Source organism: Oncorhynchus tshawytscha, linkage group LG30 (assembly GCF_018296145.1).
Source record: "Oncorhynchus tshawytscha isolate Ot180627B linkage group LG30, Otsh_v2.0, whole genome shotgun sequence".
Taxonomy (NCBI): Eukaryota; Metazoa; Chordata; class Actinopteri; order Salmoniformes; family Salmonidae; genus Oncorhynchus; species Oncorhynchus tshawytscha.
Window position 1 is genome coordinate 24,179,572 of NC_056458.1, and position 14,062 is coordinate 24,193,633.

General features: G+C 45.6%; 1 protein-coding gene across 5 annotated transcripts in view; it reads right to left on the bottom strand.

Moving 5' to 3' along the window:
* Positions 1-14,062, bottom strand: part of LOC112229110 (protein KIBRA) — a 38,026-nt gene that overhangs the window by 6,710 nt on the left and 17,254 nt on the right. For 4 of the 5 annotated variants that reach the window (XM_042309002.1, XM_042309006.1, XM_042309004.1 and 1 more), the window contains 11 exons: positions 9,997-10,239; positions 8,600-8,689; positions 6,778-7,373; positions 4,834-4,954; positions 4,064-4,234; positions 3,651-3,843; positions 3,189-3,326; positions 2,972-3,036; positions 2,443-2,611; positions 1,965-2,135; positions 1,536-1,628 (listed from right to left, as the gene is read on the bottom strand). In XM_042309002.1, coding sequence (XP_042164936.1) covers positions 1,536-1,628; positions 1,965-2,135; positions 2,443-2,611; positions 2,972-3,036; positions 3,189-3,326; positions 3,651-3,843; positions 4,064-4,234; positions 4,834-4,954; positions 6,778-7,373; positions 8,600-8,689; positions 9,997-10,239 — 2,050 coding nt within the window. The remainder of the gene's footprint in view (positions 1-1,535; positions 1,629-1,964; positions 2,136-2,442; positions 2,612-2,971; positions 3,037-3,188; positions 3,327-3,650; positions 3,844-4,063; positions 4,235-4,833; positions 4,955-6,777; positions 7,374-8,599; positions 8,690-9,996; positions 10,240-14,062) is intronic. The other variant, XM_042309003.1, reaches the window with a different exon arrangement.

Genomic DNA, 14,062 nt, shown 5'->3' on the forward strand with positions numbered 1-14,062 from the left:
ATACATACCTTGGCCTAAACATCAGTGCCACAGGTAACTTCCACAAAGCTGTGAACAATCTGAGAGACAAGGCAAGAAGGGCATTCTATGCCATCAAAAGGAACATAAATTTCAACAAAGCAATTAGGATCTGGCTAAAAATACTTGAATCAGTCAGAGCCCATTGCCCTTTACGGTTGTGAGGTCTGGGGTCCGCTCACCAACCACGACTTCACAAAATGGGACAAACACCAAATTGAGACTCTGCATGCAGAATTCTGCAAAAATATCCTCCGTGTACAACGTAGAACACCAAATAATGCATGCAGAGCAGAATTAGGCCGATACCCACTAATTATCAAAATCCAGAAAAGAGCTGTTAAATTCTATAACCACCTAAAAGGAAGCGATTCCCAAACCTTCCATAACAAAGCCATCACCTACAGAGAGATGAACCTGGAGAAGAGTCCCCTAAGCAAGCTGGTCCTGGGCCTCTGTTCACAAACACACACACACCCCACAGAGCCGCAGGACAGCAGCACAATTGGACCCAACCAAATCATGAGAAAACAAAAAGATAATTATTTCCAATGTGTCAAGTAATTAACAAAAAAAACTGAGCAAACTAGAATGCTATTTGGCCCTAAACAGAGAGTACACAGTGGCAGAATACCTGTCCACTGTGACTGACCCAAACTTAAGGAAAGCTTTGACTATGTACAGACTTAGTGAGCATAGCCTTGCTATTGAGAAAGGCCACCGTAGACAAGACCTGGCTCTCAAGAGAAGATAGGCTATGTGCACACTGCCCACAAAAGGAGGTGGAAACTGAGCTGCACTTCCTAACCTCCTGGTCAACGTATGACCATATTAGAGATACATATTTCCCTCAGATTACACAGATCCACAAAGAATTCGAAAACAAACCCAATTTTGATAAACTCCCATATCTACTGGGTGAAATTCCACAGTGTGCCATCACAGCAGCAAGATTTGTGACCTGTTGCCACAAGAAAAGGGCAACTAGTGAAGAACAAACACCATTGTAAATACAACCCATATTTATGCTTATTTATTTTCCCTTGTAACAATGTACAAATAGTTAAAGTACACAACACTGTATATATATATATATATATATATATATAATAATAATATATATATATAATATGACATTTGTAATGTCTTTATTATTTTGAAACTTCTGTATGTGTAATGTTTACTGTTAATTTTTATTGTTTATTTCACTTTTGTATACTATCTACCTCATTTGCTTTGGCAATGTTAACACGTTTCCCATGCCAATAAAACCCCTTGAATTGAATTGAGAGAAAGAAAGAGAGACAGAGACACAAACACACAGAGAGAGAGAGAGAGAGAGAGAGAAACACAGAGACAGGGACAGACAGAACAGGAAGAAAATGTGCTCGTTATACTAAGAACTTATACTTGGTATTTATATCATAGAAATATAGACCGATAGACATAATCTCTATTGTGTGTGACCCCTGATCTATGTACTTTTGTGGGATGGATACTAAGTGGGTAGTTTCTACCTTCTTCATGCGCATGCTGCGTCTCTCTGATGCGTTCCTGACGAAAGGAGACTTCTTTGACAGAGTGGAGCTGTCACTGTCACTGCGGTTGATCTGATCATCACACAGTAGAACGGCAAAAACAAACAGAAAGAAAACAAAGTTGGAACAAAAAGGGCATGAACGACAGCTTCCGTTGGGTTTGGGATGCTTTTCAAAGCTAAGCACAAATGAAAACAGTAGTCAGAGTGAACTGTATTTAACATTTCAGTCATTTAAAAAAACGAGGCTATAGTTAGAGGCTATATAAATAAATCAGTTTGACTGAATGATTTTTTGAGTAGATATGTACAAATATAAATCTATATCTAGCATAGATATGTGCTACTATATACTAGATGTGTACTAAATATGTCCATGTATTGTATGCACCAGAGCGGCTGCCCTCACCCGGCAGATGTACTGGCTCTGGGGCCCAGGGGAGAAGGTCTTGGAGCGGATGATGGTGTTGCCCTGGAAGAAGGCATTCTGCTGGGGAACATGGTGGGTCCGACGCTCCTTTGGCCGGACCACCGAGGAGGAGACATGGTGGTGGTGGCCGGTACTGGTCTCCTTATTCACCTGGGGACGGAGCAGGAGAACAGTTTACAATGAAGGCTGTGTTTTACATAGTCAATCTTGGCTTACAAATGTACTGTTATGTTCAGTTCCAACTCTGATCAAGTCATTCTTAGTCAAGTCATACAGCACATTTGTTAGTCTGCATATCAATGAGTTTGCAGAACTGTTGAGTTTGATTCAAATGAACACACATGTTTTTACTCAAATACTTCCATTGAACATCATCTGGAAATAGGTCAAATAATATCAAATAAAATAGTATTCATATACAGTAGTATTTATAACAGTTAATGGAGTCTCCACATACCCTCTCAGCCAGGGTTCCTGTTCCAGTCGGTTTGGTTGTCACTTCCTCTCCCTCCCAATGGCTGCTGTCAGGATATAGCCCCTCCTCTTCCTCTAGAGGTCCTGCCCCCTCTATGTGGTCATCTTCTTCGTCTTCAAACACTTCACTGTGCCTGTACAGGGTTGAAACACTATCAGACCGACAGAGGGAGGGAGGTAAGGAGAGAGAGAGAGAGAGAGAGAGAGAGAGAGAGGGAGCAACCTGTCAGTTATTCACCTTGCCCATTCTACATGCGAGGGGCTGTGGGGGAGGAGGGGTGGTTAGTGTGCCTCTGGGCTTTCAAAAACTACACTCAATGCCTGAGCTTCTTCTCGTGGGAGAGGGGGAAGGGAGGGAACAATTATTCAACTGGGGGAGGTGAGTGTGTGTGAGACACAAGATCTCCCTCATTGACCGTGACGAGTACGGAAGAAGGGCCTGTCCTCTGTAGAGGTTATAATGGGGAGGAGAATAACAGGATAAAGGTTCTGTTGGTGAAGGGAGAGCTCACCATTCATCCTCCTCTGGGTCACCCTCCAGACTGCCTGCTACTCTCTCTGTGGTGGGGACAGAGCTCTGGAACACACGTTGTTACTCATCTGTTACATGCATTCATTACATACAGTATGTTTACACATTCATAACACTTCCATACAGATTCACCTTAACAGATCAATTTCCTTTTGAAATGCAGGCCATTGCTATAGATGAATGAATGTCTATGTTACCCTTTCAGACTGCCGAGCCGTCCCAGTCTTGTCCTTGTTATTGATCTGGGGCATGAAGGAGTAGCTGAGGAGGTTGTAGCTCTTGACACATCTCTCCCCAGAGGTGTTGACATCAGCCAGGCTTATCTGAGCACCAGCCTGCCCAGAGGACAGAAAGCCATACAATAGTTAAAAGGCAGTCTACTGAACGATGTTACACACTGTTGTAACCGACTTTCATGCTTGAGACAGTACGGAGTGTCAGGAAGGACAAAAAGCTCTTATCCACTAACAGCAATATACCACTGTTATATGACACAATGACAACACAATGGAAAGCTAAAAGGTATACATTGGAATTTCAATGTACACTTAGCAAATACACCACGTACAAGTGTTTGCACTGTCTGGGTGTGGACTGTTTGTTATGTTGATGCTGAATTGAGAGATGAGTGACAGACCAGGGACAGTCGTTACACTCACAAGACACTCCTCACGGCCAGACAAGCTGGTGTGGCATATGTCCACCCTCAGGGTCTTCTGCCGCAGGGCATTGTGGGCCATCTGGACACCGAAGACTTCGTTGACCTCCACAATGTCCTGGGGTAGAGAGCCGCGCGTCCGGAAGAGGCAGCAGGTGGACTCTGAGCACGGGAGCACCGCCACACGGATGTATCTATGGAGGAGACACACACAGTTAAACACCTCAAGACAATGTACACACAGATGCGTATACAGTTGAGGACAGAGGAAACATACAGTAATTGATGAGAAGTGGGAACAAAGACATCCACACACAGCATATGCACACAGTCATTGAAAAGGTGTTTTGAATAGCCAAGTAATGACAGTCATTCACTTCTAAAGCAAAGAGAAAAGGCAACTTTGCTATATACATTTTGTGGTCTGGTGGCAGTACGAGGACGCTGCAATTGGAGAGCTGCATGACGAACATGGTGAAGCGCTTGTCTTTCACCTCGTACTTCAGGCCCAATCTGACCTGGGCACAGCCTAGTGGTCCTCCCCTCTCCTCATAGCCCAGCAGCAGCTCTGCAGGGAGGACTGACCTGGGAAAAGTGACACGTACAAGGTTAGATCCACAAAGCTGCTATCAAATACAGTACCAGGAAGCAAAACCTTCCATTTGAAGTCATATCACTGATATTCTAGAGGGGACATCAGTCTGAACAGATCTGGCTACCAGACTTCAAACACCGCAGTAAGTTATGACAGGGACATGTATGTTGCCATCAGTTATGGCCCTCAGGTTCTAGGGTCAAACAGTTCAAACAAAACATAGTACTGCAGACAGCTTGTCTCTTTCTAATAGTAATAGATACATGAATAGATAAACCATCAGATCAAACCTCTCCAATTTGAGTTCTACCTTTCTGAATAACTTGATTTGACATACACATCTAGAAGTTACTGGGTATCCCGACCTAATCCCCCAAAAATTACAACATCGTGTTTGACCTTAATTACTGTATATACTGCACACCCTTCTAACATTAGTTAGGATAGGGGTGTTAATGAAGCACCATCTTTCCATTACTATCCGTGAAGGTTCAGGCTACTGAACATGGTCTTAAGTCTTGCTCCAGAGTAAAGCAATTAGGTAGACACCTCTCCTCCAGGTGACCCAATGGCCTTCTACTGTACCCACCTAGTCTCTGAAGGCTCATACACCCCGCTGTCACCCGCCACCGACTCATCAGACACTGCTGACATCACGCCCATCTTCTTATGCCCCGCCCCCATCGTCCCTCTGGCTTGCACTATGGCATCTAGGGGAAGAGGGGGTTGGAAGAGGAGAGGAAAACAGGGAGGAGAAGAGGAGTGTAGAGAAACACCTTGTCACAACCTTTCCCCCATGGCGGTCATGGGAACCGGTGCGGAGTTGCATAGCTGGAGTAAAACATACAGTTAACAGTGGGCTGTAACTTAACCCCCTCTCTCTCCCTCCTCACCCCGGTGTGCCCCCACTGGCAATCAGGTTTCAGGTGCAATCCTTGAATTCCTCACGAGGTGCACACACACACCTACTACAGTGGATGAGGTGGAAGCCTGACCTTTCAGTCCAATACATCACAAGCGCCTGCTAATACAGCTCTTCTCTTCCTCTCCTCTGTCTCTCTCTAGGTCACGCTAATACAGCCCTGTCTCTCTCTCTAGGTCACACTGTGCAGTCTAATACAGCCCTGTCTCTCTCTCTAGGTCACACTGTGCAGGCTAATACAGCCCTGTCTCTCTCTCTAGGTCACACTGTGCAGGCTAATACAGCCCTGTCTCTCTCTCTAGGTCACACTGTGCAGGCTAATACAGCCCTGTCTCTCTCTCTCTAGGTCACACTGTGCAGGCTAATACAGCCCTGCCCTGTCTCTCTCTCTCTAGGTCACACTGTGCAGGCTAATACAGCCCTGTCTCTCTCTCTAGGTCACACTGTGCAGGCTAATACAGCCCTGTCTCTCTCTCTAGGTCACACTGTGCAGGCTAATACAGCCCTGTCTCTCTCTCTAGGTCACACTGTGCAGGCTAATACAGCCCCCTCTCTCTCTCTCTAGGTCACACTGTGCAGGCTAATACAGCCCTGTCTCTCTCTCTAGGTCACACTGTGCAGGCTAATACAGCCCTGTCTCTCTCTCTAGGTCACACTGTGCAGGCTAATACAGCCCTGTCTCTCTCTCTAGGTCACACTGTGCAGGCTAATACAGCCCTGTCTCTCTCTCTAGATCACACTGTGCAGGCTAATACAGCCCTGTCTCTCTCTCTAGGTCACACTGTGCAGGCTAATACAGCCCTGTCTCTCTCTCTAGATCACACTGTGCAGGCTTGCCATTATGCAACTAAACATCTCCTACTACATCACCCATATACACTGAGTATACAAAACATTAGGGACACCTTCCTAATATTGAGTTGCACCCCCTTTTGCCCTCAGAGAAGTCTTAATTAGTTGGGGCATGGACTCTGCAAGGTGTCGAAAGTATTCAACAGGGATGCTGACTCCAATGCTTCCCACAGTTGTGTCAAGTTGGCTGGATGTCCTTTGGGTGGTGGACCATTCTTGATACACATGGGAAACTGTTGAGTGTGAAAAACCCAGCAGAGTTGCAGTTCTTGACACTCAAATTGGTGCGCCTGGCACTTACTACCATACCCCGTTCAAAGGCACTTATATATTTTGTCTTGCCCATTCACCCTCTGAATGGCACACATACACAATCCATGTCTCAACTGTCTCAAGGCTTAAAAATAATTTTTGAACCCATCTCCTCCTCTTCATCTACACTGATTGAAGTGGATGTAATAGGTGACATTAATAAGGAATCATAGCTCTCACCTGGATTCACCTGGTCAGTTTGTGTCTTGGAAAGAGCATGTTCTGTACACTCAGTGTATATTTACGTTCATATCTTAGTGTGTTGCTAACACTTGATATTTCTATGACTTGTAATGCGTTTTGTGTGGATCTTAAACATATTCATTCTTTACGGTTCACAATGGACATGAGGACCATACGGTCCACTATACACCAACACTACACAAGTCTACAGTAGCAGGTAATACAGAGCTTAAATAATATCAGATAGACAGAAAGTGACTGTACCTTTAAACATCTCTCCAGCTATGGTAGTGGCATCCTGCTCCACCCCTCCAGGGTGCTGCTGCTCCCCCTTGTCCAGCCCCAGCTCAGTCAGCCTGCTATGCAGCTCCATGTCCAGTCCCCCACCTGGGCCCCCTGGTCCCGCAAACCTCTCCCCGGAGAGGAATATAGAGTCCGTGACCAGCGGCGAGCAGGGCGGCGAGAGTGACGACATCGAAGACCTCGGTGACAGTGAACTGATCGACCTTGGCGTCTCTGATAGTCTCAGCGCCTGTAGCCTGGTTCTGGCCTCTGCTCCCCCACCGACAACACCCCCCTTGTCGCCCGCACTCTCTCCCCCAGCGACCACCTCGTGTTCGTGGATGGTGGTGATGGAGCTGGAGGGCCGGTAGCTGACCCCCGGGCCACCCTCCTGCAGTAGGGAGTCCAATTTGTTCTGGAAGTCTGGGTCTCCCAGCTCAGGCTGCTCCAGGTAAATATCTGTGAAGCTCAGGGAGGAGATGGAGCCAAGGGATGACGTGGTGGCCAAAGAGCCCCGGCTGGAGGTCAGAGAGCCACGGCTGCTGCCTGAGGAACACGACAGTGTGCTGGCCGAAAGACTGCAGGAAGAGAGATGGGGAGAAGGGAGGAGAGAGAGGCAGAGAGGAGAGGAGAGGGAGGGAGGGTTAGATGGGGAGGAAGATGGAAAGAACATTTGGACAGAAAGAAGGCATAGAGAGGGGAGATGGAGAGAAGAGAGAGAAAATCAGAGGAGAGGATGGGGAGGAGAAGAGAACAATACAGAAAGAGGGCAGAGAGAGAGAGAGAAAATTGGGGGCAGCAAAAAGGATGGAGCGAAAAGCAGAGTGGACGGGGATAAAGGGAGAGAGAGGACCACAGTGTTAGAAGAGCTAGGAGGGTACTCCAACCAAATTTTCCTCATTTTCTTCTCTGTTCCCCCATCTTTTGGCCCTCAGTAACTTCAAATGCAGTGTCTACTCGACAGAAAACATAGTAATTAAAGCTAGGCAAGCTCATTAGGAAAGACACAGGGGAGTTTCTCTGCATCTCAGCCCTTTGATGTATATCAGCTACAAACAGGATGAATTATGCATGATAAGAACAAAAACAGAGAGAAAGAGACTAACACTATTGTTGAAGTTATTTGTATGGAGAGCGCCTTTTGAAAATAGCTTTAATATATATGACTTCTTACAGAGACTTCACATCTTATAAAACACAGCTTCAGTTTCAGAGTCCATTTCTGAAACGCACACTCCTGTTTTAGAGCTGAAATTCAAATTGACTTTACAAAAACAGTGACTAAAGTATAGGACACATCTTGAGCTTTTAGAGTAAAGGTTAATGAACGCAATGTCCTATCCCTCTCTCATTCTCTTTTAAGACCAACAGTCCCTCATAGAACTGAATGAATCATACGAGCCACTCAGAAGATAAAATACTGTAGTCTAGAATCTTATGTGAATTTATAGAGCTCTATAAATGAAAGACGCTCCTTTAAGATGAGGTGAATGTAGACCTTTGAAGACCCTGGATTGAAGTTTGACTCCTTCCCCTCAAAGGGTTGTGGGTAAGCTCAAGGCACCAGGCAGGTTGTGAGGTAAATCTAAAATGCCAAGCCCTCCACAGTTAAAACATTGCCCATGTCTCCAAGGTCTTCTTATTCATTTTTCATTTGGAATGTGCACATTCAGTTGTGCAATAGGAGTTTACATTTTAAGTCGATACATTTACGTGATTGTGCCTCCTGAACTGGCAGCGTGGTAGTGCTGTGTTACAGCTGGGTGACAGTTGCTGAATGTGTTGTTTAGGTGAGTAAATGTACCTCTTGAGCTGAGTGTGTAATGATGAGGCCAGGCGAACCATCTCCTCCAGCTCTCTCACCAGCTTGTTCCTCTTACAGTGCAATCTTAATCTGATAGAAGACAAAACACCGGAAATGTTAGGTCAAAAAAATGATAATGCAAGCAGAAGAAACAGGCCCTATTCTACTTGGGTAATCAGAAAAAACAATCAACTACATGACCATACAATTACATAATTACAACATCTTAATACAATGTTCTTACAAACTAGAGTAATTACAGCATTATAAACAGTTATAAGAGCTAAAGGTTATTTTCTTCCTCAACGAGCAGATACTTCAAATATTAAACGAGCTTGTTAAAAAAGGCTATTTTGCGTCCACCCTACATCCCGTTTGTGATGCTCGAGTTACATATGGGAGAGAGAGATGAGTGGGGGAGAGTGAGAGATAAAAAAAGAAAATGAAAGAAAATTAGAGAAGGAAAGAGGATATATGGGGAAGTAAGAGAAATAAAAGAGAAAGAGCGAAAATAGGCATAATTGGTATAGTCTCCTTGGTTACCTCATCCAGAGTGCAGATTTCCAACCACTAAACAGTAAGTATGGACCTTAGATAAGGCCAGTTCCAGGTAAGAGGCTAGGGGGAGGGGCTTCTACACTACACTATCAATGTCTATGATCCAATCACAACCATGAACCAGGAATGTCATGAAAAAAGGCTATGCGGATCAAAGCATCCAACACAACAAAAAGAGCAGTGTTGTGTGTCTTTGAGTAACTCTTACACCAGGTCCCCATTAGGGAGTAGACCTTCTGGGTTTATGTAACAGTCATATTACTTACACCATGTCTTTTCACTCCAGTTAAAGCACAGAACAGTAGGTTGTTATCAGCAGGGCAGTGGGCCTTGCTCTGCCTATCTATTCCCTGTCAGTGAATATACTGTAGCCTAGTTCCAGCGGGGTTCCAATGTCCTCCTCTCTCCTTCATGCAACAGCCCCGCTGACCTGTTCCCTCGCTAGCATTAACAGGTGCTGTAGAAAACAAATGTAAAAATGCACTCTTTTTGTGAGGTGCTGACTAATGGAACACAAACTCCAAAAAGTGGCAAAAGTTCACTGAGAAGAGAGTGACTAATTTCATCTCCTGTATTATTGTATGTGACCATGATGCTTTCCTGGTGTGCAGCTCTGTTCCCTCTCTCATGTATCCCTCTTTCCCTGGCCGTGACTTTACCCAGGGAAGGAGTGATCACTCAATGTCTATAAGCCCCATGCTGACCAAGGTTTCCCCCACCTTTACTGCCTAAACAATTTAGCCTCACACTGTTCTAATTACACAATGTTGTGTTTGCTGCCCACCATGTTTGCAATGACTTTGCACCCCGCCAAGTAGCTATAAATCCTCTCCCCTCACCTCTCGGTCAGGGCCTTGCTCTGGTTGTCCCTGGCAGCCTGCAGGTCTCTCTCAAGCCTTTTCTTTTGTGTCTCTATCTTTTCCTGGTCATTGGGCACTTTCTTGCAAGGCTTGATGTATTGCAGCTCCTTGAGTAGCTCCTCCTTCTCATTGATGAGGATGAGGCGGTCACGCTCTGGGTCCAGCAGCCCTGGCCACGCCTCACTGTCCAGCTTGGCTATCTGCACCTCGATGGTGGCAATCCTGGAGGTAGAGAGAGGAGAGCATAGAGAGTGTATATTTAATGTTCTATTATGTTGTATTTATATGTTCTCCTTTTCTAAGGCCCTGCAATAGACTAGAGTCCAGGGGGTGTACTTGTACATCAAGCAGCCTGATGCTACAAAAACAGTAAACAGGCTCCTACGAGCCGTTCCGGCTCACACAAGCCAAGGATTCTTGTAAGGCTACTTAAGTCCTATTTAATCGTGTGGAGGAGAGAAGGTTTAAAAGAGATATGACTTCTAAGTCATTATAAGTGCTCATGAGCTAATCAAATGGCTACCCACACTATTTGCATTGCCCCCCCACCCTGCTCCCTCTTTTACACCACTGCTACTCTGTTATTATCTATGCATAGTAACTTTAATAACTCTACCTACATGTACACATTACCTTGACTAACCGGTGCCCCGCAGCATTGTACATAGACTTGCTATTGTTATTTTACTGCTGCTCTTTATTACTTGTTACTTATATAACTCAGCAAAAAAAGAAAACGTCCCCTTTTCAGGTCCCTGTCTTTCAAAGAAAATTTGTAAAAATCCAAATAACTTCACAGATCTTCATTGTAAAGGGTTTCAACACTGTTTCCTATGCTTGTTCAATGAACCATAAACAATTAATGAACATGCACCTGTGGAACGGTCTTTAAGACACTAACAGCTTACAGACGGTAGGCAATTAAGGTCACACTTTTCAGGGAAGTTACGAACCAATATACACAGGCAGTTAGGAAAGCAAAGGCTAGCTTTTTAAAACATAAATTTGCATCCTGTAGCACAAACTCCAAAATGTTCTGGGACACTAATGTCCATGGAGAATAAGAGCACCTCCTCCCAGCTGCCCACCACACTGAGGCTAGGAAACACTGTCACCACTGATAAATCCACGATAATTGAGAATTTCAATAAGCATTTTTCTACGGCTGGCCGTGCTTTCCACCTGACTAACCCTACCCCGGTCAACAGCCCTGCACCCCCCCCTCTCAGCAACTTGCCCAAGCCTCCCCATTTCTCCTTCACCCAAATCCAGATAGCCGATGTTCTGTAAGAGCTTCAAAATCTGGACCCCTACAAATCAGCAGGGCTAGACAATCTGGACCCTCTCTTCCTAAAATAATCTGCCACAATTGTTGCAACCCCTATTACTAGCCTGTTCAACCTCGCTTTCGTATCGTCTGAGATACACACATTTTGGAAAGCTGCTGCGGTCCTCCCCCTCTTCAAAGGAGGTGACAATCTAGACCCAAACTGTTACAGACCTATATCCATCCTACCCTGCCTTACTAAGGTCTTCGAAAGCCAAGTTAACAAATAGATCACCAACCATTTCGAATCCCACCGTACCTTCGCCACTATACAATCTGGTTTCAGAGCTGGTCATGGGTGCACCTCAGCCATGCTCAAGGTCCTAAACAATATCAAAACCGCCATTGATAAGAGACAATACTGGTGCAGCCGTATTCATCGACCTGGCCAAGGCTTGACTCTGTCAATCACCACATTCTTATCGGCAGACTTAACAGCCTTGGTTTCTCAAATTACTGCCTCGCCTGGTTCACCAACTACTTCTCCGACAGAGTTCCTTGTGTCAAACCGGAGGGCCTGTTGTCCGGACCTCTGGCAGTCTCTATGGGGGTGCCATAGGGTTCGATTCTCGGGCCAACTCCTTTCTCTGTATACATCAATGATGTCGCTCTTGCTGCTGGTGATTCTCTGATCCACCTCTATGCAGACGATAACATTCTGTATACTTCTGGCCCTTCTTTGGACATTGTGTTAATTAACCTCCAGACGAGCTTCAACGCCATACAACTCTCCTTCTGTGGCCTCCAACTGCTCTTAAATGCAAGTAAAACTAAATGCATGCTCGTCAACCGATCGCTGCCCGCACCTGCCCGTCCGTCCAGCATCACTACTCTGGACGGTTCTGACTAAGAATATGTGGACAACTACAAATATCTAGGTGTTTGGTTAGATTGTAAACTCTCCTTCCAGACTCACATTAAGCATCTCCAATCCAAAATGAAATCAAGAATCCTTCACTCATGCTGCCAAACATACCCTTGTAAAACTGACTATCCTACCGATCCTTGACTTTGGCGATGTCATTCACAAAATAGCCTCCAACACTCTACTCAGCAAATTGGATGCAGTTCATCACAGTGCCATCCGTTTTGTCACCAAAGCCCCATATACTACCCACCACTGCGACCTGTATGCTCTCGTTGGCTGGCCCTCGCTTCATATTCGTTGCCAAACCCACTGGCTCCAGGTCATCTATAAGTCTTTGCTAGGTAAAGCCCCACCTTACCTCAGCTCATTAGCTCATTGGTCACCATAGCAGCCACACTCCAGCAAGTATTTTTCACTGGTCACCCCCAAAGCCAATTCCTCCTTTGGCCGCCTTTCCTTCCAGTTCTCTGCTGCCAATGACTGGAACGAATTGCGAAAATCACTGAAGCTGGAGACTCATATCTTCCACTCTAACTTTAAGCACCAGCTGTCAGAGCAGCTCACAGATCACTTCACATAGCCCATCTATAAATAGCCCATCCAACTAACTCATCCCCATACAGTTATTTTTTTTTTGCTCCTTTGTATCTCTACTTGCACATTCACCTTCTGCACATCTATCACGCCAGTGTTTAATTGCTAAATTGTAATTATTTCCACACTACGGCCTATTTATTGCCTTATTGCCTGTAACCTTATCTTACCTCATTTGCACACACTGTATAGACTTTTCTATTGTGTTATTGACTGAATGTTTGTTTATTCCATGTGTAACTCTGTTGTTGTGTGTGTCACACTGCTTTGCTTTATCTCGACTAGGTCACAGTTGTAAATGAGAACTTCTCAACTAGCCTACCTGTTTAAATAAAAGGTCAAATTAAAAAATGTAAAAAACAGTTATGAAAACTTAGGACACTAAAGAGGCCTTTCTACTGACTCTGAAAACCCCCCCAAAAAAAGATGCCCAGGGTCCCTGCTCATCTGTGTGAACGTGCCTTAGGCATGCTGCAAGGAGGCATGAGGACTGCAGATGTGGCCAGGGCAATACCTTGCAATGTCCGTACTGTGAGACGCCTAAGACAGCACTACAGGGAGACAGGATGGACAGCTAATCTTCCTCGCAGTGGCAGACCACATGTAACAACACCTGCACAGGATCAGTACATCCAAACATCACACCTGCGGGACAGGTACAGGATGGCAACAACAACTGCACGAGTTACACCAGGCACGCACAATCCCTTCATCAATGCCCAGACTGTCCTCAATAGGCTGAGAGAGGGTGGACTGAGGGCTTGTAGGCCTGTTGCAAGGCAGGTCCTCATCAGACATCACTGGCAACAACGTCGCCTATGGGCACAAACCCACCGTCGCTGGACCAGTCAGGACTGGCAAAAAGTGCTCTTTACTGACGAGGTGCAGTTTTGTCTCACCAGGGGTGATGGTCAGATTCGCGTTTATCGTCGAAGGAATGAGCGTTACACCGAGGCCTGAACGATTTGGAGGTGGAGGGTCTGTGATGGTCTGGGGCGATGTAGCACAGCATCATCGGACTGAGCTTGTTGTCATTGCAGGCAATCTCAAAGCTGTGCGTTGCAGGGAAGTTGCATCCACCTCCCTCATGTGGTAGCCTTCCTGCAGGCTCATCCTGACATGACCCTCCAGCATGACAATGCCACCAGCCATACTGCTCGTTCGGTGCGTGATTTCCTGTAAGACAGGAATGTCAGTGTTCTGCCATGGCCAACGAAGAGCCCGGATCTCAATCCCATTGAGCACGTCTGGGACCT